Genomic DNA, 24,810 nt, shown 5'->3' with positions numbered 1-24,810 from the left:
TTTTTTTGCAGGGGCACAGTAAATGTAATAATCATAACCTATAATGGTATATGATGTGTTTCACTTTTTCCACACTAAATGTTTATTACCTTGCTAACGTAAATAAAAATACAAGCTCGGTTTGAACTAGAAAAACATTTATTTTAGAAAGATAAACATGAACATTTATGTTGTTGGGGATGGGGAGAGAGACAGACAGACAGAGAGGTAGTATGTGTCTGGGTGTGAGAGTCTTACTCAGGCAGCGCAGTTGTTACAAATGGACACATTGTGGTCCTTGCATGTAAACTTCTCACATTTGCAGCAGGCATTGACAATTCTTCTCCTTTTTTCTTTGCAAAGTTCGCACTGCCCCCTGCCCTTACATTTAATGATGGGAGAGGGGCCTGCAGCCACTGCAGTCATACCTGTGACTATTGCTGCAGCGGCTGATGAGCGGGGAAGGTACCCTCTCTTTGCTATGTGTGGTTTCACCAGCATTTCTCCCACTTCTGCAATGAAGAGCCTCCGTCTGTATCCTTTCTTCTCCTGCCAGGAGAACTCGATTGATGTCCACAGGACGAAGGCATTGTAAAGTGAAACATCAAGGACGTTGTGAAAGAGGGCCATTGGCCAATAATTTGTTTTCCTCCTGCAGGAGTAGGTGCCAACAACCTAGCAAAAAAAAGAAGAAGCATAAAACTTACATATATTTTAGACAAGAATATATGAGCAAGAATGAATGAATAAATGTGTAACTGGTTTGTAATGACACCTACCTTATCAAGGTTGTCGACACCTCCTTTGCATTTGTTGTAATCTTCGATTATTACAGGCTTTCTCTTCCCTTCTTTGCTCACGTCTGGACGGCGGTGTTTTGTGCTTAGTAGCAGCACATTCTTGCCCCGTCGGGCGGTGTAAGACACAAGTGTGTGGGTGTTTGTAAAAGCGAAGATGGAGGAGAAGAGCTCTCTCTTTTTTGCCTGGAGCAAATGAGGTGGAAGCTCAGGCTTGTTTTGGCGAATTGTGCCAACCAGGGTCATTTTCTTCTTGAGTAGCTTATCTGCCAGTGCACAGGAAGTGAAAAAATTATCACAGGTGACGACGTGTCCCTGGAGCCCCTCTGTCATGTCCAGGACCACCCTCATCCCCTGGTTGACTTCAACACGATCTGGAGCTGCTTTGCCTGTGTACACCTGCAGTCTCCAGGCGTAGGATGTTTTGACATCACAGGCTGCCCAAATCTTGATACCATATTTGGCCGGCTTTTTTGGCATGTACTGCCTGAAGCTGCACCTGCCTTTGAACGGGACGAGTTGTTCATCCACACAGAGATCTCTGTCTGGGCTGAACAGCATCTCCAGGCGGTGCGTCCACATGTTCCAGACTTTGCGGAAGGGAGCCATCTTGTCAACACGGCGTGGGGGGCGGGATAGCTTATCATCAAACCGCAGTGCTCTGCTGATGTGTTGAAACCTCTTCTCGGACATTGTAGCCCGGAAAATGCTCCGTCCCCATTTTTCAGTCCAGAGGCTCAACGTTGATTCGTGTTTTGACCTGAAAACACCGGACAAAACGAGCAGCCCCACATAAGCCCGAAACTCATCTGCGTCTATATCTCGCCAGTCGGGAATTTTGCGATTCGCATGCAGGTTTGTCATGGACACAATATGCATCACGATCTCATCCGTTAGAAACAGTGCGAAGCTGGATATGGGGTCAACGATTCGGGCAGTGGCATAGCGTGTAGGTCCCGGGGTCAGACCAGTGGGTGCTGGGATGTAGCGGAACGTCTCAGCGTTTGTGGGAGACCAAGATATTTTTCCATTTTTTGACGTCCATGCTGCTTCATCAATTTTCCCTCCGTTTTCATCTTCAGCCGCTGCTGTTTCATCAATTTTCCCTCCGTTTTCATCTCCAGCCGCTGCTGTTTCATCAATTTTCTCTCCGTTTTCATCTTCATCCGAGTCGGAACTGGACCCCAGCTGCTCTGTTTCTGCCTCTGATACCTCCTCTTCCTCCTCGTCCCCAGATTCCACGGGGGATAACGCGGAGCTATCCTCGTACTCAGAGTTCATGATCACTGGATATCACGGATATTTAAATAGATTTGCTTATGCGGCCAGGAGATCGTTTCTCGTGCCTTCCCTTTTGCCAGCACATGCAGGACTAAACCGATTCAAAACTCTATCCGGTTAGTCGTGACGCATGGACCCTGCTTCCGGTCAGTCCAGCTAACGTAAAGCTACAAACGTCTCCACTGTTTAGGCTGCGTCCACACTTAGACTGGTATTTTTGAAAACAGAGATTTTCCGTTGTCGTTTTTTTTTTAAAAAAATCCCGTCCACACGTGCAGTTTTGAGAAAAATATCTCCGTCCACGTGTAACCCCCCCTCCAAAAAAACAAAAACAAAGGCAAACGTTGTAAGGAGCACGCCAAAGCAGCAGGTGGCGATATAATCCTAACCTTGCAGAAATGTTGGCCAATCAGAAGTCTTGAAGCCAGGGCGGGAAAGACGGCGGAACTTTTTTTTACTTCCAACTTTATTTCAAGAAGAACAATAACAACAAATATAAAAATTTGGCTTCTTACTTGAGAACTAAAAAGCATTCGAGTCTTTCCTACTTAAGTCAGTATAGCCAAATAGCAGCATAAGTTTGATGCACCTTGTGGGAACAATAGAAATAGCGCACAGGCCCTCTCTGGTAAAAATAATGGACGGTGGATCCATCTGTCTCACATTGAGACTTGGGCTGTCCACAGGCAAGACAAGTGGACTTGTCTTGACTAGAAAGAGAGAGCATATTTCTCCTGTTTTGGCTTCCCTTCATTGGCTTCCTGTTAAATCCAGAATTGAATTCAAAATCCTGCTCCTCACATACAAGGTCTTAAATAATCAGGCCCCATCTTATCTTAATGACCTTGTAGTACCATATCACCCTATTAGAGCACTTCGCTCTCGCTCTGCAGGCCTACTTGTTGTTCCTAGAGTATTTAAAAGTAGAATGGGAGGGAGAGCCTTCAGTTTTCAGGCCCCTCTTCTGTGGAACCAGCTTCCAGTTTGGATTCAGGAGACAGACACTATCTCTACTTTTAAGATTAGGCTTAAAACCTTCCTTTTTGCTAAAGCATATAGTTAGGGCTGGAGCAGGTGACCCTGAATCCTCCCTTAGTTATGCTGCAATAGATGTAGGCTGCCGGGGGATTCCCATGATGCATTGAGTTTTTCCTTTCCAGTCACCTTTCTCACTCACTATGTATTAACAGACCTCTCTGTATTGAATCGTATCTGTTATTAATCTCTGTCTCTCTTCCACAGCATGTCTTTATCCTGTCTTCCTTCTCTCACCCCAACCGGTCGCAGCAGATGGCCGCCCCTCCCTGAGCCTGGTTCTGCCGGAGGTTTCTTCCTGTTAAAAGGGAGTTTTTCCTTCCCACTGTCGCCAAAGTGCTTGCTCATAGGGGGTCATATGATTGTTGGGCTTTTCTCTGTATCTATGAAGCGCCTTGAGGCGACATTTGTTGTGATTTGGCGCTATATAAATAAAATTGAATTGAATTGAAGTCTTTGTGTGCCTTTTTCCCCTCAGGCTGCTGCTGCTGTTGCCTTTCTAAGATGCCCTCCACAATCTTCTCAATTGAGACTTGTGTCAGTGGTGTAGACGGGGCAGGAGGAGGCGGGTTAAACACGGCAGGCTCTATGGTGACTACAGGGACACTAGTTGTTTCACTGCCTTCAGTTAAAGAGTGCCACAGCTGCTGAGTCTCCAGCAGTTTTTCTGGGCTTATGTTCAAAGATGAATTGGTGTTGAGAAGCTTAGCCTAGTGCTTCACATACCAGGATATGTGCACCTTGGATGTGGAACGCAGCAGGCTGTTGAGATCTGTAGCAGAGCGATGGACCATGTCTGCATAATCTTGATCCACAAGCTTCAGGATGTCCTTATTCCCATGGTACTTTTGCAACAGATCATAATAATAATTAGCGCTTTTCAGGGCACCCAAAGTGCTTTACAATGCCATTCATTCACACACTGGTGGAGGCAGCTACAGTTGTAGCCACAGCTGCCCTGGGGGCAGTCTGACAGAAGCGAGGCTGCCATATCGCGCCATCGGCCCCTCTGGCCAACACCAGTAGGCGGTAGGGTAAAGTGTCTTGCCCAAGGACACAACGACCAGGACAGAGAGCCCGGGGATCGAACCGGTGACCTTCCGGTTACAGATACGCTTCCCAACCCCCTGAGCCACGGTCTCCCTACATCATCTATTGCCTCTTTCATGGGTTGTGTCCAGCATGTGTGGTCCAGCACAAAAACCTGTCCACCTGTCTTTATAGGTCCAGTGTGAGCACTCCTCGCATCGGCAGAGGTAGAGCTTCAGAGATTTCTGGGAAACAATAGTAATAGTTACTCATATATCATGTGATGAACTAATAATAATAACGTATACATTAATAATAATAATAATAATAGTAATTACACGGAATTGTTTGACAATACCATTATGTTAACTTACCCATGACTGTTGTAGGTTGCTGGGTGTCTTCTGATGCTAAGTCCTGCTTTAAAAGTGCACCAGAGAAAGGGTGGGTAACAGGTGGTGCTGGTTTGGGGTATGCAACACCTAGCGGTGCCAGGCTGGAAGAGGGTCACGCTGCTGGAACCTGAAGTTGGGCAGCCACAGGTTTTGGAACAGAGGATGGGGACTGAAGGGCAGCCGGTTCATCTTTTCTCAGGGTTTTGTGTTTGTCCCAGTTCAGAGGGACTGGACGGCAGCCTGGCTCTCTGTGTTCAAGTCCAAATCGCTCTCCAGTGTCTCTGTCAGAGAGGTGAAGTGCAGGGTACTTCTCCTGATCAGTCACTCTTCTGGGGGCTGAACTATTTTTGGAATAGTTCAGTGGATACATGAGTCCCGGTAATCCACTGGGCCTGGTGGAAATGATAACCCTTCTGCTGTGAAGTGCCTCGGACAGGAATCCAGATGGGGACCTTGGCACCTTCACCTGGGACATGGTTAAGCTGAAGAGTCCCACCGTACCTAAACATTACACCCTCTGAGAGTTCAGGGTCACTGAGACAGCCACGCAGAATGTGGACTCTCTGAATGCGCCACACCTTCAGCACGGATGGCTTGAAGAGTGGGACGTTGTTGGGGTCTGTGGCCAGGTGAAAATGGTTCAGGATCTTTTCCGCTCTGTTCAGCAGCTCAGTGGGTTGTGGTATTTGGATCCTGCAGTGCTCCTGTAGGTGTTGCTTTGTGGGATTAGCAGGATGGATGCCACAGAACTTATAAGCATCCTGGAGCCTCTTCAGGTCCGTCCAATCAACCACTGAGAATGCAGCAGAGAGAAGCTGGCAGAAAGTGCTGAACAGAGGATGATGCTCACAGGTGCACTCCTGCGAAAATCGCCTCAGGCAGTGGAACAGGTCCAGTTTTACAATAATGTTCTTATTGTAGTGGGTTCGAGAGGCACAGCTGTTTGCCACTGGTCCAGATGTGGCCGCAGCAACAACAGCAGGAGTAGTTTTCCAGGCATCCCACGATAGATTTTCACCAGGGATGCAGTCTGGGATCTTAAATGGAGCACAGCAATCCCTAAATATAAGAAATACAAATACCTGTAAGTATATGGAATATTATGTGTGTGCATCAAATTGATCTTACAAAGAAAAACTCCGTTTGTCCAGACAGATTAGCAGTTTGAATGACAACGATGATTTCTGTTTTTACCTGTCCACCCAGTGGTAGCCGGCCTTTTCCACTCCTGCATCACTGTACCTCTTGGCCATTCCCTGGTACATGGTTCAGTCTGAGACCTTTCTGTCTCAGACTGAACCATGACCCACGAAACAATCAGCCAGTTTTCATTCATTATGGAATAACTGGACATGACCCCAGATGCCAGCGTGACTTTTCGTGCCACCTTCCTGGTGTGGTCAAACCTGAAGATGTGGTCAAAAGTGCCTGGAGGAGTTTGGATATGGCTGGATGTTGACGTCGGAATTTGTCGAGCAGGCAGTCAGTCAGGTAATGGCTGGACACAGAAACGCCACACCAGGCATGTGGGTCTTCATAAGACCTCAACTCCTGTGGCTTATTTTCCTTCCTCAGGAACTGCCCAATGGTCCTCTGTCCATGAGCTCCTGCCTCAGAATCCCAGACCGATTCTGTGGCATGGAGGTACGCCAGGTGAGCTCGCTCATACTTGAGGTGCATGAGTTCATTTAATTGGTTTGCCATGTCTGCTGGAGATTTGCCAGTCCTCCTGAGCTCATCCATAACAGACTTGCAGATGGCCTTTTTATATGTAAGAAAAGCAGGGAGAAGGTTGGTAAACCTTTTGGGCAGTTTCTCCAGCCATCGTGGATTGTCAGCAAACCAGTTCCCGCGACAAGCCCTGCAGCACAGTCGTGAGGACAGGATGTAATACTGACCACTGGTGCCAACAATTACTCGTGGCCTGCCCACACCAGCAGAGACCACTTGTGAACCAAAGCAACAATGGAGACATGGCAAGATATAATTGTTTCTTAACCTGACCATGATAGCACTCTCAGGTTTCCAAATAAAGAAGGGGTGGAGCTGGAAGAAATTTGGCGATGGTAGGTCAGCCACTGTATCTATGAGCTCAGGCTGTGGAGGGAAACGCCAGAGTGAAATCGCGTTCCCTGCGTGACGCACTGGTCGAGACCCAGGCCACAGTCCAAGGTCCTGAAGCTCAGTCTTCATCCACAGCTGCTGGTGCGGAGAACAATTCCAGCTGCTGAGGTCATACTCATAACCAGCCACTGGAACTGGAACAGCTGGCTGAGCTGAAGGAGCTGGGATTGAAACGTAAATATTTGACAAAACAGTGTTACTCTTATATCGTTACTGTTGGAATACACAGAAAAAAATAAAAGACATGCAGTATACGCTCACCATCTTCACTGCTGTCTTCAAAAGTCAGCACTTTGCACACAGATGTGGAAGCAACATCTGTACTCGGTCCTGAAACAAATGAATGCAGTCATTCTGTAATTCATTTGTGCAAATTATGAGCAAGATGACAAAATGTAAGCTGAGCGTGAATAATATGCTATCATTAATGATCTATGCTTTAAGCAGATGTTTAACTGAACATCAACTGTAAATGAAAATAGAGAGGGACCAGGATTTGACTCAGGCCTTTCTGTTTCACTGACCTGTGGTCTCCTTTAGTAGAAATGCCAGCTCCTGTGGGAGGGGCACAGGTGACTTCCTCTTCACACCTGAGGCTGCACCTACAGGTATAGTAATCGAAAAGAGTCATGGAAACATTTTTTTACTCTAGACACAATAAACAGAACATTTAATTATATGAAAAACATTATAGTTGTTTTGTACCCTCGGCTGATGATGCCTGAGGTTCAGCAGTTGTACTGGACGGTGGTATGGACAGTGCTGTTAGTAGGAACTCACACATCCATACTCTTACTTCTCCTGTTTCTCATTGCAAAACAAATGTAATTTATTTATATGCAACAGAGATGCCAAACCAAATCATTTTAACCTCTTCTCATCGAAGCAGGAGGAGCGGTATAAGTCAGTGAACAACATGCATTCAGGTGTTAGTAACTACTGCTACTTGTTTTTAACACATTCATAGAGAACAAGAACACATACTCACCCTTTGTGGTTGGTATCAATTCATAGTCCTTAGGACAGTTAGCATAATGCCAGCATACAACTATACTATTAGAGGAACATCGCCAGAACGTTGCCAGAACACACAAAACAAGAACAAGACAATATATAAAAGTTCAAGTTCAGCTGCTGCTGGCACAGTGACTAGCTATACAGAGACAGAGTTCAGGGACATATGAGACAGAAACAGACTTAGCCATTGTCGCTTCTGACATTTAGTAATAACGCAGTACTTACAGCTCTGCATGTGTAGTTTTACAGATGCTCAGCATTGCGTCCTCCAGGTCTTTATCCTGATCCATCCCTATGATGCAGGCAACAATTAGATAAATATATAATGAACTTATATTTCACATCAACAATGTTATTAAAATATTATTAAAACAACTTACCCAGGGGTTTAGTTGGAGCATTTGTGGAAGCAGGACCAGACTGCTGCAGCTTATGCATCCATGTTCCTTGACTGCAGCTCTTCCTCATGATAAAGTCTGCATAGCTGTCACCGCTGCCATCCCAAATCTCCTTCCAGGTGCTCTTGGCTCATGAGCCAAAGCCAACCAGCTGATCATCCTCAGAGGCTTCTGCAGCAACACTCACTCTGCTGGCCTCGTAGTCCAGAAGAGTTTTTATCTCTGCAAAGCTGAGGATATACTGTACAAATGAATGCAAGCTCTCCTTGCCATGCCCTTCTTCCAAAGAGGTCCCTGCATCCTCTTCCTTCCTGAGATCTTTGATCAGGTACATGGTGTACCCGACATCATTCTCCAGAAGCCACCAGAAAGATTTCCCTTTATATTTTCCAAACTGCAGGATGTACTCTCCCTGCTCTTCCTTCATGTTGGAGGCATCGTCTCCTCTCTGATAGGTGACAGTCAGAGCATTCTGATGTACAACGTCCTCCCTCACAGGTGCAGACTTGTCCTGAAGCTTGGGGTCATTTTTAATCCGTCGAGCTTCTTTTGACGAGTCCTGGAGAAGGTATCCAAGTGGCCCCTTGCGGAACGCCACAGAGATTTTCCCTGGATATGGTGCAACTTTCTTGTTCATCTTGACATGCAGTGAAAAAATAAACAATTATATTAAACAAAATTGATTCCAAACAGAGACAAAGACATTTCAGGTTATAATCTTGCTGCTGGGTTTAGACAGCAGGATGCAGGAGAACAATAAAGAGACACAATTTGAAAGAACATTGACAACATTTGTGATAAAATTGTTTTTTCCTGCAGGTATAACAAATTGTTCTGTCTGTAAATAAAAACTTTTCATGGTTGAATGATTATCTGCAAAATTTGTGATAACTGCTTAGTAGTCATGGCACATAAGAATTGCTGGTAGATTATCAACATATCTATTTAAGCTATCGTGGTTATTCATACGCGAGTGGGCATTGCTCATGTTAGAGAGATATCAAGACAGACTTTCGCACTGATAAGATTACTGCCCATTACAACACGAAAGCAATACATTTTTTTAAGCAGGTTCAGTCATTTAGCATGTCATCTCATAACAAGCCACTTATCGGTTATTTAATTGTACCACATTATAGTAATGTCAGCGTCACAGCAGTCAGAAACCGACAAAGTTTATTTAACAGTAAAACACGTCAATGAAACACGCAATTTATTTAAGGAGCAGGATCGTTCATGATTTTCCGTGCCACTTCACAACAGCGGATAAACTCCCACCGTCTTTAACTAAGCGATGGATGCTTCGTAAATGCATTCGCAACACGCCTATTACCTGTAATATACACCTGTAAATGTATTCTGTTGATTTATTCTTATTTCAAACGACGTTTCTTACCTTTGATCAATGAATGAGGAGCGTTGGGATGTGTTGCGAGCGGTGAGTTACTTGTTTTCTCTCCCGAAACGTAAGAGGAGATTTTTTAAAAGTGCCGCCGCATCTCAAACTCGCAACAGCGCCGGAAGACCGTAGTGGCCAAAAATATATTACACCCGTAGTGGTTTAGCGCTACCATAGAGAATGAATGGGAAACGGTTTAGGGCCGTTTAGCTAAACAATCCCAAGCATCGCGCGGGGGCATTTAGATTAATGTTCACAATGCCCCAAGCCGCGCTTTCAGTCTGCCAAAAGCACATCCAATGTGCATTCGAGCTCGAATGGTCATTAAATAAAATGATCAGCAACACTGATCATTTTATTTAAAATGAAAGAATTTAGACAGTTTTTAACTCCCAGTGATGCCGCAGTGTGTGTTTGACTTTGGGACCTGAAGCGGAATTTGGACTCGGAAATTAAACCTATTCCTTTTTTATGCTTTTTTATAAACCAATACACGTAACAGTCAACAATCTTCAGCTGCAGCAGAGTGGCGCAGCGGAAGCGTGCTGGGCCCATAACCCAGAGGTCGATGGATCGAAACCATCCTCTGCTATCTGTTTTTTTTTCCCCCCTTTTTGTACCTTCAAGATTTCTGACGTAATTCAGTGATCCCAATCTTTATCCATTTCCCACACAGCTCATGGATGATCGGTTAAATTCAGTGTCCTTTTTTTAGTGATTAGAGGTTTCTTATATGAAGTTCATTTTTACATTATTTCTCACTGGACATGAACCTCACATAAAATACAATCTCGCGAGACGCCACGTTGTTTGGACTACGTTGAACGTGTCTTCCCAGGTAGGCTGCGGATAGGAGTGTTTACAGGGATGCGCTCGTTTAGAGACAAAGATCAGTGTATACATTGACATTTTCTACAGATGGCTCACGCAGCAGCTATTCTTCTCGTCCTGTAACCGCCTGAGTTCAGACCGAGCAGGAGCTGCAGCGGAGCCCAGAGTCGTCCAGCTCGTCGTTGTGATATGGCGGAGAGCGGGTCGTCAGCTGAATTCTCCAGCTCCCTGACGAGCTCCAGTCTTCCACCGCCGAGGACCCGCATCTTCAAAATCATCGTCATCGGGGACTCCGGGGTCGGGAAGACCTGTCTCACTTACCGCTTTTGTGCCGGCAAGTTCCCCGAGAAGACCGAGGCCACGATCGGGGTGGACTTCAGGGAGAGACTGGTCGAGATTGACGGCGAAAATATCAAGGTGTGTACTGCAGAGGAGCTTCATTGTTACGCATCCAGTTCCTCAGGGTGTCTTGGCTGGACTGCAAGATTCAAAGACAACACAAAATGGTGTATGCTATATGGTGATTGACAGCTAGTGGCAGGTCTTATCAGTGGGCCTCTGATCAGGTCCACTGCAGCAGCTATGTAACAAATGTCTTCAGTAGTACTTGGGACATGTTTTACTTCAACCTCACTGGATACCAACCCTGATGTGCAGGTCATTAGGATCATTTGGATGGTCACTTTGAAACAGCACTATTTAATCCTTGTTACAAGTTCTCATCTGTAGGCAAGTGATTACAGACTGTATATAAACGATGGACGTAGTCATCGTGACATCAGCTATGGGCACTTAATCGATATTAAATGAAAACCAACATTCAGAAGCTCTAATTGAAGTACTCTTGCCCATCTTTTCTTTCTAAATTCTGTCTCCTTTAAATCATGTAGTGTTTTCCAGTTGAAGTCGGAATTTTCAACTCGAACATGTCCACGAACTGGCCAAAAGTCCTGTGATGTCATTTGTTGTGAACACCACAACAATGGAGGATGTTGAGCAATGATATACCTATTGCTTAGTCTATGGCTATTTGTCACACGTGGGGGCCACGTTGTTTTTTATAAAGCCTCGTTGCCAGGTTTAAAAAATATATGTTACTATAAGTAACCGCACAGCAAAAAGGTCCTGAGTTCAATTCCAACATCAGGCCGGGGTCTTTCTGTGTGGAGTTTGCATGTTCTCCCCGTGTTTGCGTGGGTTCCCTCCGGGTACTCCGGCTTCCTCCCACCGTCCAAAAACATGCAGCTTGTGGGGATAGGTTAATTGGATAATCCAAATTGTCACTAGGTGTGAATGTGCGAATGAATGTTAGTGCGTATGGTTGTCTGTCCCTGTGTGTTGGCCCTGCGACAGACTGGCGACCTGTCCAGACCTGCCTCTCGCCCTATGACAGCTGGGATAGGCTCCAGCGCCCCCCGCAACCCTGAAAAGGATAAGCGGAAGCGAATGGATGGATGGATGTTACTATAAGGTAAGGTAAGGTTGTAGTCAAGACCGCCTAAACCAAGACCGACACTTACTGAGAGGACAGACGCACGCTCCACTTGACTGTTGCGTCTCTCACCCTCTCTGTTTTTCACATAATGATATTATCCTATATCCTCGCATGTGATTGGCCACAATATGGAGCGATTGGAGCATAGCTGAGCCACTCTGTGAGAGCTGAGCAGCGAGAGAAAATTAAGTGAGGAGCCGGCTTTTGCTTTATGGGAGTCGACTCTTCTGATTCACTACAAAGTACTCTCTAAGCACGGCTCTTAGAGCTGATGCTTTTGCGCATGACACATTATTGAACGTTACGTTGTGTGTCATGGATACTGTTGACTCCAAATCTCCCGACCACTATGTCGATCTGAGACAGCAAGACTGAGACAGCAAGACCACGTAAAAGTTTTCTCGAGACCAAGACCAGTCTCGAGACATCCAACTCTACTATAAGGTCAATAAGATAAGATGGGGCCTGATTATTTAAGACCTTTTATGTGAGGAGCAGGATTTTGAATTCTGGATTTAACAGGAAGCCAATGAAGGGAAGCCAAAACAGGAGAAATCTGCTCTCTCTTTCTAGTCCCTGTCAGTACTCTTGCTGCAGCATTTTGGATTAGCTGAAGGCTTTTCAGGGAATTTTTAGGACTTCCTGATAATAATGAATTACAGTCGTCCAGCCTGGAAGTAATAAATGCATGAACTAGTTTTTCAGCGTCACTCTGAGACAGGATATTTCTGATTTTAGAGATATTGGTGCACATATTACACACATGGAAGAAAGCAGTCCTACATATTTGTTTGAAGTTTGTTTGAAGGACATGTCCTGGTCAAAAATGACTCCAAGGTTCCTCACAGCATTACTGGAGGCCAAGGTAATGCCATCCAGAGTAAGAATCTGGTTAGATACCATATTTCTAAGATTTTTAGGAGCAAGTACAATAACCTCAGTTTGATCTGGTTTTAGAAGTGGTGCCACTGACTAGCCAATATTTGGTATGCAGTCTGTTGACGTCACATTTTCAGACCACCTGGCTGGCATGAAACCCCAACCGAGAAGGTACTAAAAAGGTATCTTGTACCAGGTAGTACCAGCTAATGGAAAACCCTAACAACAGAGTCGAGCCAACCGGAGTAGGTACTAGTGGAAAATGGCTATAGATAAGCATTACACAGTCACTGACCAGGCAGGAAGACAAGCGTTGCATTGTATTGTTACTTATGGATTTAGCTTGATTTTATGACTTTACCACAGTTTTGGAGTAAAGTCACTCAACTTCCAACTTCCGAGGTAAAGGTGTGAGTGCATCGTTACTCTGAGTCCAGGCTGCAACATGGAAGCATCACAGAGACAAACTCAAACATCGAGCCAGCTGCACAAATCGGTCAGCTCACGCTCAGTCTGTTCTTTCTGTGTATGGTGTGTATGTATAAAAGAATGTTAATCGAGTTGAGTAAAATGTTCTGTCAATTGTGATTCTAATTTTTTTACTGCACTCTACTCTACTGCCTCAACAGTTTGGTCCACACCATGTTGAGTTGTGAGCCTGTAAAGAAGGAAAAGTTGCTGTTGCTAGCTTTGCTAACATTAGCCACTCTTTACAAACGAATCTGTTTTCAGTAATATTTACAAAGTGCCACACATTCCTACAACATTTAAAACATGACTTGATTATCAAAGATTTTAATGGCTCCTAAATCCACTCAAATGTATGTTTGTGTGGCCAATGTTTAACCGTGCCAGCGACACATACGTCATCATAGGAAGTAATACAATAAGAACAGCTGCTGTGGTATCTCCAGTTGGCAGCTAATTCAGTTAACTGGCATTGTACAGTACATTATTAAAATATGAATAATCTGCCCATTAACAATGACAGCCACATTTCAAGACTAACTGACTCTTCCCCAATTTCTAATACTGATGCACAGATCATGAGACCTGCAACAATGTAGAAACAGTGTGTCAGTGTTGTGTTTGTAATGGTTTTTGGCTGACAGTAGAACTTAGTGACACAATAATATGGATAACAACACAGTTCTAGTTTGGAGCGGTCAGTAAGATTAGAAAAACGGTAAAATAATAATAATCTTATTATAATAATGAACGTAATTTGTGAGTAAATGACATCACTGCTTGTCTTCTGGCAGGATTTCACTTCTGTATTGTCTCTACAGATCCAGCTGTGGGACACTGCAGGCCAGGAGCGTTTCAGGAAGTCCATGGTGCAGCACTACTACCGCAACGTGCACGCTGTTGTCTTTGTCTATGACATCACCAACGCTGCCAGCTTCCACAGCCTCCCTGCTTGGATCGAAGAGTGCAAGCAGCACGCACTGGGCACAGAGGTACCCAGGATCTTAGTCGGAAACAAGTGTGACCTCCAAGACTCCGTGCAAGTAAACACGGACTTGGCTCAACAGTTCGCAGACGCCCACTCCATGCCGCTGTTTGAGACATCTGCAAAGAATCCCAACAGCCAAGGAGACAGAAACTATGGAAATAGTGACCATGTCGAGGCTATTTTCATGACAGTCGCCCATAAGCTAAAGTCTCAGAAGCCCCTGGTGCTCAGCCAGCCCCCTGAGGCATCAGGGGGAACCATCAACCTAAACAGGGGGCGGGATGATGGGGGGGACGGGACCAGGAGCTGGGGCTGCACCAGCTGCTGAGATAGGCTAACGGAGAGGATAGAAGGAGACGAGCTCGGCCCGAGGCGGCTGATGGCCGATGAGGTTGGAGGCAGACGGGGCAGAGCAAAGAACGGAGTCAAAAAAGAGAAAATTGTTCTTAAAAAATGGCTTCACAATCAGAACAACAGATGAATGTTTCCAGTAGAGGACATATTAGTTCACTGCTTGTGCTTAACTGACTTATAACCATTTGAGGCAGTATGTGACTGTCTAGGATTGGCAGGGTTCACGGAAATGAACTGTGCCAATGAATGATTGGAAAACTGGGGCCAAAAATCTGATATTAAATCAGTAATTATTCGTTTAACTCCTTCAGCAGAGGCAGATATGTAGGGTCAAAATAACAGCACTTTACAAAGTAATGCACTACATGCCATTTAATTAGACTGTATGTTAGAAGAGCGGTGTCACTGTGGTATTATAATGTTTGTAGACTGCATTATCTTAAAGGTGTTGGTCATGTTATCTCCACCCCCCTCGTGGGTGTAACACTCTGCAGGTGGCTGGTTTTAGTTGTCTCATCAAAGGCTCCCCGTGACGTTTGCATCTAAATAGTATTTTCACTCTTTGTTTATGTTGAGTGCGAATATGCAGATGCAGTATTCTGAATATTTCACATGGGATCTGGTCTTCCCAGTCCACGGTCTATGTTTCTATTCTGGGACACCATCAGACTAACTTTTCTCAAGTAACACTACATTTAATTCTTTATTCCTGGAACTTTGAATTTCCAGTGTATCCCCTCTGTTCATACACTTTCTTCTGATTGGTCACCCTCCAGAAGCTGAGGGTGTTTTTGCTGAACTGCTTGCTTTCTTAGCTTGTTATCACCATTAATAATAAAGTTAATTATAAGAACCAGAAACAGGCGCGTGCTAGCAGAGTGTGCAGAGCGTTAAAAACAGCGGCTACAACTGTGAGTTGAAAACTTCACAGGGTTCCTTTAAATCCTGTTGCTTTTACTCCAGTCATTAAAAAATTGCCAATGGAAGTCCACTTATATTAATATTCTGTGTGTAACTTAGTCATAACGAGTTCACTGAAATACTAAATTGGAATGAAATGCATGGAGGGAACAATATCCACATTATTGACTTTTTATAGAAAAAGTGGAGTTTTTTCCACTCAGTTTTGGGCTGATTTATTGAGTTATGAACAACCTTTCTTTTTCCTCCTACTATATGAACTTTATTATTATGCCGATGCATTTGCATCAGTTGAGGGTTTAAAGAAGGACTGACTGTAAAGCCTTTAACAAATAATGCAAAAAAACGAGAACATTACCAAACACTGAACAATGGATACGTGGATTCCTGGTCTGTGGCCTGAAGTTTGTTTAATATTAAGAGTAGATGGAAAGTAAAGAAGTATGATTACTTCAATGACAGTTTTACAGAGTGGTTTCGTAAAGTTAAAGGCAAATTTTAGCTATTTGTCAATTATTAGGACAACCTCAAACCACAGGAGGGTCTGGGAGCATGTACAACAATCATGTGTCCATTATAATTCATCACATCTTTTCCAGCCAAACAAAAAGATTCAACATCAAGTTCATGCCTTGATGTCTGCTACTGGCATCACACCCAGTGAACCACTCCCGTCTGTTTCAGCTCACTTCTATTTTTACAGCTGAAGCTGCTTCAGAGAAAACGATATTACTGCTAAGGTGTTTTCAGTGCATGTACAGTCATTGCTAACCACAGCTACCAGTAGATATACTTGGTACTTAATGTCCTGATAAATGTCCCAGGAAAGCACAAAAACATCCACATAATTACGAGACAACTCAAATTTGTTTTTGAGCAAAATCTTTGCTAATAAATTGTTTGTAAACGTAGCATTAGCATTAGCATTAGCGGACAGTTAACAAACGGTATTATCTTTCGCACCTTTACTGAAAAATTGTGCCAATAAAAGGTGAAGAAATGATCAAGTCTTTTTCATGTTAGGCCTTAATATAGCTCCTCATAATTGGAGCGAAAATATCCAGGAAATCATGGCTACCATCTAGCTGCTAATCTAGTTTGCTAATTTCCTCTGTTTTTGTTTCACTTCTGAACAGTGGGAGGAACTGGTAAGGTGTTTTCTATGTATGTACAGTCTGTGTGCAGCAGTTGTTATTATTAGGCCTTCAAATAACCTTTGTATACTGCAATAGAGTAGCACAGGAAACAGTCTGAATAGAGCTAGCACTGTTTCGCCCTCTTTTCTCCAGGTTTTTGTTTTTGAATGGATTTGCTTCCTGAAACAAGATCTGTAGTTTTCCTATAACATAAAAACTGGGAGTAAATACCCTGCTGATGAACACTGAGATTGTGGTTTAGCTAAGAAGTGGTTAAATGGCATTGCAGAAGTTGTCAGGAATATAAAATAAGATTATAATAATTAAGATATCGATAAATCTTGAAAAAACCTTTGGCTTTTTGAAGCATTTTAGATTGATGCTAATGTTCTAAGATGCCCCACAAAAATATGGCGCTATTGCTTTTCCAATTCCTAATCTTGTCTGTAATTCAGGAGCAATGACATATAAGGAATGTGCTCAGTCAGTCAAAAAGGAACCTTTAAGGGAAATACTGGTTAAAACTTTTTGTTTGCCTGCTTCTTTTTATGTGTAGGGTACAATTCCGCATAGCTGGCCAATCAGATGATTAAAACAAATAAGTTAAGTATGTATCAATGTGGTGGTGGTGACGCCAGCCATCATCCACCCACGATGCATTCTTCAGATCCCCTCCCAGGTCATTAAGCCCTCACTCACACCTTTGTCTGTGTGACCATAGCAACTCACAGGATGGTGGGGAGGGGGGGGGGACACCTGATGAAGGATTGACACCTTGGCTAGCGTGACCTAGAGGTGTGAATCTACTCTGGAACCACCTCCAGGAGGATAGTTCATCAAAGGGTTAAATACCCGGGACTCTCAATTTTTAAATAGTTTTTTCTTTACAAAAAAAGGGGAAAGTAACTATCAGGCAAATTGTTATTGCAGACGTTGCGCTGACCTTGGATTTCCCTACTTCATAGTGTGTCGCTCAGGTGTCTTAACATGTGGAGTAATGTCTACATCCGCTACTTAGATTACACATAAGCTTGTGATATAATACTAAGCATGTCTGGCAGCCTTCTACAATAAACGCCATCTTTCCGTCCACACGCAGCGACGGCCCCTCGGCTGGTGTCCATAGAGTAATTTTGTGGCTTTGTGTCAGTTTGTGCATGTCTGACCACAGCTGGTCCTGTGGCTATTCTGCCAATCACCTACAGGTTTTGCTTGCGTCGTCTTAATACACAGACAGTAAATGACAACACCACTTTCTCTCAGGACTTGCTGTTCACAGCCCAAGCATCTGTGGAGCCTGTCAGTGATGTGACTGGAATGGGGGGTGGGCACTGCGTGGGTTTTAATTGTTGTGGGCTCGGCTGCTGCTTTTTTCTGTTCGCAAAGTGTCCTTTGTTTTCATTCCACGTCCGCCTTCACACTGGGCTCTACTGTAACTTCCTTTGGTTTACTTTTGTTCGTTAAAGATGCAAGACAGGCTTGCTGTATATCTTACTGTAAATGGGCCGAAAGAAATGAATTAAATCCATTAAACTGGTGGAGAAAAAGGGAGATCCTGTGGTTTTATGTGCAATAAACTACCCACATTGTTTCAGCTCTCCAACAGTTCAGTCCAATTTGTATTTAATGCATATTTATTAAGTATATTGAGTCAGAGCAAAAGTCATTCACACAGCGTAAAAAGAATTAAACATGAAAGTACTGACACGATGCACACACAGGTATTCAGGCTTTGGCAAGTTTAAGTGAGTCTGACTGTGGATTGTGAGGCCATTAACCAAAAGAAACTGCCACAGCGCAACAATTTGTGTCTCTCCAACACATCTGTAAAAAGTCCAGTTGTTCAAGACTTGGCATCTTGAGCTTCACTTGAATTATGTAATTCCTCCTCTGTGTGTGCTCAGAAGTAAACCCACAGACTTTAGCTTTAAATATAATGAACCTGCAGTCAGAAGGAAGCAAGCAGGAGGATGAAGTCCCCAACAGGCATGCGTGTCAGGTCAGTCTGCTGTATGGGGCCAGGTTGCAGGAACCCTCCTTTTCTTCTGGATCATCTTTGTGAGTCGTTTGAGCTGGAGAGTTAAACAGCCTGTTGTCTCCTCCTGCTGGACACATGTGAGAACTTCATTACAGGACTGCTGAGAGTTGGACAACAAAAAACAGAAACACGGGCGAGACTTCGGTCCCCTGAGTTTGTGGTGCATAAAGGCACGACTAGTTAATGGGTGGGACGTTTATTAGAAGTCTCTGGATCATAGTGGTGGCCTGCTCAGCCTGTGTTGTTTGGCATCAGAAAAACGATGCTGTTGTTTTGCAGATTAGATTCAAGCCCCTCCCACAATGCTTCATGTGACAAGTACAAGAAAACAGATTATTGAATATGTTTCAGAGGAAGAGTGCTCATGCTACTTTTACCACTAGAGACCAATCAGGCACACTTCTACACAAACCTGACAGAGCAGCACACTAATGTGGATGCCCCGTGACCTTTGAACCTGCTGCTTCATCCTACATGATTGTCTCATTCTCTGTCAGAGGCTTCATGGTGAGATTTCCTGAGTAGTGTCTGAAATTTCTTTCTTTGTTATCATTGTTTGGTGATAAAACACCAACACACACTTAACTTAACCTAAATCCACCACATTAAATTTTATATGCTGGGTTTACCTTGATTATTGAGAAAATGTCCTAACACAGGATCCATGTTTAAAACTTACTCTGCAAAGTGCACATCTCAGTGTCCCCGGGCTCGCACTGAGGAACCAGGCTCTCCTGAAAACACACACACGACACAAAGTGAAGTGAAAACAGAACATCCAGGTGTGGCCTCATGAGAACCCCCACTGTGATTATGTCACACTGGTTAGTAAAGTTTTTTTTTTTTTTAAGACATCACCAGCTTGGTTTATGAAACTGGACATGAGAACCAAGGGGTGGACCCAACTAAGAAATGAAGACACACTGGACTTATATGGCAGCAACCTGACAACCACAGCGCCCACCCTTAATCATATCTGGCCTTAATTGCCTTGTTTACTCCACCTGGAACCATCACTTTGAAAATAATCATAAGACACGTAAGATAAGATGGGCTTTATTAGTCCCACAGTTGGGAAATTCACAGCACTTTGTAATGAGACGTTAAACTAATCAGAGAGCGCTTCCTGATATCGCACAATCAATAAACCAGCTCAAACAGCTGGGCCATTTTCCTGTAAACATTTACGATCTGCTTCATTAGGTACGCCTGTTCAAAGCCCTTTTGATGTAAATGTATAGTGCCAGAGATCAGAGCCAGACTATTTCAATCTGATACTGATGCAACGTGAACGTGACCAAGGTGTGGAGAAGAGAATCTCAGAAAGCACAACCTTGTTGAACTTTGAATCAAACGGGCTAAAGCAGAAGACGCCGTTGGGTGCTACTCCTATGAGCCAATCAGGTCACAGTGACTCACCAAAATGTTATCAACTGTGCTCTGATGGTCTCAATTTCTGCTGCAGCGTTCAGATGGCAGGCTCAGACGCACGGCTCCATCCTGGCTTTCAGCTGCTCCTCAGGATGCCGGTGGCGCTTGTAATGGTGGAGCCACTTTTGGAGACTCGTTATAAATGAAGCTGACCATGTCGTCTTTCAGTGTGCTCATCTTCTGATGGCTGCACAGCGTCACAAAGCTCATCTCTAACAGCTCAGTAACACTGAGTTCGCTGCACTCAAATCACCTCCACAGTCACCACACCTCAATCCATTACAGGGATGTGGCAGAGTGGGAGATTTGCATCAGGGACGTGCAAATGGCAAATCTATAGCAACTGCTGCAACTGTCAGTATGGACCAAAATCTGCAGCATCTAGTCTGGAAACATGCGGAGCTATGCTGGTACTAGCAAGCTGTAACTAATATTTTAGGCTAATGTTAGCAGCTCCTTGGTGAATGTGGACAATCCTACGAAAACAACCACAGGTAGCTTCTTTAAATCTGTGTGGCAAACACATTTAGTCCTGACCCGTGTCTTTGTCCAAGTATGTTTGCAACATAAAAACATTCTGCACGTTTAGTTAAAAACCAGAGTCAACTTCCTCTGCAATACACTGTTACTCATATTTTAATGTGAGGGTTATCATGTTGCTTTAATCTTAGTGTTTTCAAATGAAATCGTGACTTTCAGGGTTCTTGTTCCTTACAATTACAGCACAGAGTAAATTTGACCTTTATGTGTTTTTTGTTCATTCTAAATAAATAATTTGAGATGAAAACACGATTTTTTACTATGTTGTCCTCACCAGTCCAGTTCTGGCATCATAGCAGGCACACAAGGGGATGCTGCGACAGCCCGTGTAGCCGATGACAGAGGAGAAAACCAGGCTGATGGCGCAGGTTAGCAGGATGGTGGCGTTGGCACCTTTCACCATCCGATGAAGCACAAACGTCTGTGCAGGGAGACGAACAATATTACAGCCATGAAGTGTGTGTGTAATAAAGAAATGTGGGGAGATCAAAGCTATTGATATATACATACATATCTGATATTCTCCTGAGGAGGAACTTTGAAATAATAAAACAAGTAGAGGTGAACTGCACGCCACTGTGACAGCACTGCTGTGTGGAAACACCAGCACAGAAACTAAAAAGCTTATTATTTATCCCTCCATGTGTTGGACATTTTTGTTACACATTTCAGCAAACTACCCCAAAAAAAGCCACAAGACATGTTTGTGTGTAATCAACTCATGAACTGTGGATAAGTCTGCATATATAGAGTCGTACAAAGGAGGGCATATAAAAAACATCAGGATGTGACACAGGCAGCACTGACATCCCTTAGCAGCAACACCAGCTCGCACATCAATGCTTCATCCTAGTGTCTGCACTATTGTGAAACAGCTGGCCAGAAGTGCTGCTGATGTGAGTCAATATCATATCAGGAGAACACATAGCGGGGTTTCCCTCTCCAATAGGACGCCTCTGACATTGTTGGAAATCACACTAACAGACCAGAGATGTGAGCTTAAAGGCATGCTAACATGAGCTGCTGGTAAATATGTAACTCATCAACCCACTCAGAGGAACAGAAAAACAACAACAACAACCCAAAACATTGGAATTTGATTCGTTTGTTTGCTGAACATTAATGTGTCAGGACATTCAGAAAGGTTATGCTAGGTTCCTGCACAAGTATGCAGGAGATGCAGGTGAGCAGTGTCAAAATGTCAAATCTAAAATAATTGGAGACCTCAGATAAGGAACATGATAAATGGACCTGTTCCTATAACACTTTCTACTCTGAGCACTCAAAGCAACTTGCCTCATTCACCCATTTGCACAAGCACTTCTTATCTAACATTCATACTCCGATGGATGTACTGGAGAGCAACTTGGGGTCAGTATGTTCCCAAAGGATATTTGGCATGCAGACTGGAGCAGACAGGGATTGAACGTATTTTCCTGAATGTTTCAACCACTTTATCCCTGCAGATGATCTTGAGAAGTTAAAGTTCCTGAAACTCGTGGTGTAAAAGCACCTGAAGCTGGTCATTCACAACAGCAGGACGTGTTCGTTCTTGATGAAATGCAACCAGGTCTTATTTACTACAACTGACTTTGTCAAGAAATGAGTCACTGATTAAAACAGTGATTGTGTGTGTGCTGGTTACCACTTGAGGACTGTTGTGGTGATGGAAGACCTCTTTATCCTCCTGCCCATAGGTGAGGGTCAGACAGGAGTAACTTGATATGATGATTGCAGCCAAAACAGACAGGCCTGAGGCCACCACCATCACACTCACCTGAGGACAGACACACAAGTTCAGCCAAAGAAAGAGGACTCTGTGCACATGTGTGTATGACTACCTTTTAATGAAGCCAAGTTTGAGTTTCAAACCATTAGAGAAAGGACATTTTTAGATAGTGAATACAGTCTGGCTGGTTCTTACAGCGCTCCAAAGAGCTGTAGGAGTTTAGTATTGGTTTAGAGTTAGGTGTAGGGTGGGGTATCGGTTTGTTAGAGTTCGATTAGAGAACATCTGAAGAGGAAAATAAATTAAGTCCATCATAAACTTTCTTCTTCCACACTGGATCGTCTGCCTCTACCTCGCCTGGTCCCTTGCATCCTTGACCATCATAATCCAAATAATTTATTTTTAGTCCAAATCCCTGTTGATGGACTGAACAGGAACCTGCTGGTGGCAGATTTAATATGTAAACATTAGCAGGTTGGCAGGTGAGGAACGGCCCAAATCCACGTTTGAACCAGGGGTCCTTAAACGGTTATTTATTGTGACAGGGCTGCTGAAGTAACACCCATCACACACTGTGTGAAGTTTCACTGGCTGTAGTGTTCTTATTCACAGTGCAGTGTGGGGGACAAACACAGGCATCAAATAACAGGTGAGTTCAGCAAAGGTGCATGGCTGGCCTTTAATGTGAATGTGAGAGACGCACCAATACCTTAACTAAAGTACAACATTTACTCCTCCTACTTTGCCGAATCTTTTTATTTTCTTGTTAGTTGTGTTACTTGTTATTTTTGTTTGTTTTCCAGAGAAACAGACACGTTCATTCATGCTGACGTCATTATCAGTCAAGAATAAATGGCAACATCACACTGACCAGTACTGGGTTCTTCCTCTGGGAGGCGAACAGCGCCAGCACACCTGGAGAGGCCATGATCTAAAGAAAGTGACAGTTTAAAATGCAGGGAGAAAGTCTTTAACAGACTGTTCACGCGTGTATTTCTCACGGAGAGACTCGTTGCCTAAAGCTTTGGTGAAAACAGTGCTTAGAAGGAAAGTGATGACAAAACAAGGATCCTAGCGGGAGATCTCACCAGTCCTCCCCACAGCGGCGTCCTGGTGGTACTCAGCGGAGTGTCCTTGCGAAAAACAGCGTCCATGAGCCCACAGACCACACAGAGACCAGCACAAGCCACCTGGAGGATACCGAGGCCGAGCACGCCCTTCTGGTTAAAAATAAAGTACCTGTATCGGTCCATGTCCGGGTGCTAACCCGACGCAAAGCGCACTGAAGTGCTTCGTGTGCCAACTGTGGTCAGAAGAAAAGTGGAGCTGAAGTTACTTTGATGCTCGCAGCGGTTTTCTTGGGTTTTCGTGTCAGAAACATGAGTCCCGTTACCGACACCTGTGTCGTTGTTGTTATCGTCCAACTTTTATCGGGTAAAGTGAATCTTCCGGGCAGTCGACGGATCTCGATGTTGGTTCAGCAGGTGGGAAGTTTATCCATTAACCTGTGCCCGGCGGCAGGTGGAGCAGGAAGGGATTTCCGAGTCCAGAGTCTGGACCGTGGGCAGCCAAGCCCCACCCTCACCGCAGGTTTAACACTCACACTGTGGAAGCTCCTGACCTTAAACCCAGCCCGCTCCTTTCGGCGTGGAGTGACTGTGCTCTCCACAGTCCAAAGACTTTCAGCCCTGCGGTCTCCTAAGCTGCACAACGATGGATGGACTCTGAAAACAGCGATCCTCTCAACTGTGTGGATTTTTGAGCCACGATAATGAATTAAATCGATAAGACACGTTGCATAGAAGCAGCCAGGCTTTCCCCTGAAATAAAACTTGCAATGGAGCTCCCAGACTTTCCCGATTTAGACAACATTTTGATCCACCTCTCATCTGTCAGGTTAATGGTTGTTGCACAAGTAGCTTTGTGGAGAAGACAAGTTTACAGGACATTGTTTTGCTGCAGTAAGAAGCTGTTCTTGTACAGCGTCAGTGTGTTTACAAGTTATCTTTAAGATCTTGATCATGATTTTCTTTGTGATATCTACACCTAATCCACACGAACCAAACCTTTAGGATTCAAACAGTCTTTCTATTCTTGCATCTGTATGATGTCAGGCACACGGCTCACACAAAGCTAGAGTCAAGGAATAAAAGTATGGAGCCAAGATTTACTTTCATGTTTACCAAGTAGCCTCCTGGAGATCTGAAACCAGAGCTGTGAAAACTTATTTTCTTTAGTGACTGTATTTGCGCTGTTTTGGCTGATGTGATAAATCAGGACACAGGATAATGAGCACACGGGTAAAGAGAGGATGAGAACTCGTCAATAGTCTGTTCTCATCGTTTTATAAATCAGCAGCGATGTTATGGGGGTAGTTGCTGCTACAGTCAAAACTTTCCATTCTTATGTCTTAAGATGATGATGCATGCAGACTGGGTTTCCTTACCTTGTACTTTTATTTCCGAGAGCATATGCACACAGATAGTTTGGTTAGAAAAGTGAAACAAGCTCACAGGTGAGTAATGGCAGACGTTCCATTATTTTCT

At 44.1% G+C, this 24,810-nt stretch overlaps 2 protein-coding genes, 1 non-coding gene and 2 pseudogenes across 5 annotated transcripts; 2 read left to right on the top strand and 3 right to left on the bottom strand.

Annotated features, from left to right (window-relative positions):
* Positions 1-2,337: 2,337 nt before the first annotated feature.
* Positions 2,338-3,967, bottom strand: LOC146524087 (uncharacterized; annotated as a pseudogene).
* Positions 2,757-8,692, bottom strand: LOC146524086 (uncharacterized; annotated as a pseudogene). Its single transcript, XR_014869784.1, has 9 exons — positions 8,038-8,692; positions 7,883-7,949; positions 7,629-7,753; positions 7,346-7,441; positions 7,165-7,242; positions 6,902-6,970; positions 5,711-6,801; positions 4,496-5,575; positions 2,757-4,366 (listed from the first exon to the last, which is right to left on the bottom strand). The product of XR_014869784.1 is annotated as an uncharacterized LOC146524086 (transcript).
* Positions 8,693-9,974: 1,282 nt separating this feature from the next.
* trnam-cau (transfer RNA methionine (anticodon CAU)) lies at positions 9,975-10,046 on the top strand. The gene has a single exon. It is a non-coding gene; the product is annotated as a tRNA-Met (tRNA).
* Positions 10,047-10,283: 237 nt separating this feature from the next.
* On the top strand, positions 10,284-18,077 carry rab33ba (RAB33B, member RAS oncogene family a). The gene is made up of 2 exons (XM_085184320.1): positions 10,284-10,702; positions 13,949-18,077. The coding sequence occupies exons 1-2, from the start codon at positions 10,475-10,477 to the stop codon at positions 14,441-14,443; spliced, it is 723 nt and encodes a 240-aa protein (XP_085040446.1). The 5' UTR covers positions 10,284-10,474; the 3' UTR covers positions 14,444-18,077.
* Positions 16,095-24,584, bottom strand: LOC146524083 (uncharacterized). 2 transcript variants are annotated; one of them, XM_085184367.1, is made up of 6 exons: positions 23,353-24,584; positions 23,136-23,195; positions 22,181-22,312; positions 20,810-20,956; positions 19,244-19,298; positions 16,095-18,631 (listed from the first exon to the last, which is right to left on the bottom strand). In XM_085184367.1, exons 1-6 carry the CDS (start codon positions 23,515-23,517, stop codon positions 18,522-18,524), a joined length of 669 nt encoding a protein of 222 aa, XP_085040493.1. In that variant the 5' UTR covers positions 23,518-24,584; the 3' UTR covers positions 16,095-18,521. The 2 variants fall into 2 exon arrangements, with proteins under 2 accessions (XP_085040493.1, XP_085040503.1); XM_085184377.1 differs by having other exon boundaries at positions 16,095-18,628.
* Between the last annotated feature and the right edge of the window lie 226 nt (positions 24,585-24,810).

The sequence above is a fragment of the Neolamprologus multifasciatus genome, chromosome 2, assembly GCF_963576455.1.
Source record: "Neolamprologus multifasciatus chromosome 2, fNeoMul1.2, whole genome shotgun sequence".
NCBI lineage: Eukaryota > Metazoa > Chordata > Actinopteri > Cichliformes > Cichlidae > Neolamprologus > Neolamprologus multifasciatus.
This window is presented reverse-complemented; position numbering and strand designations above follow the sequence as displayed.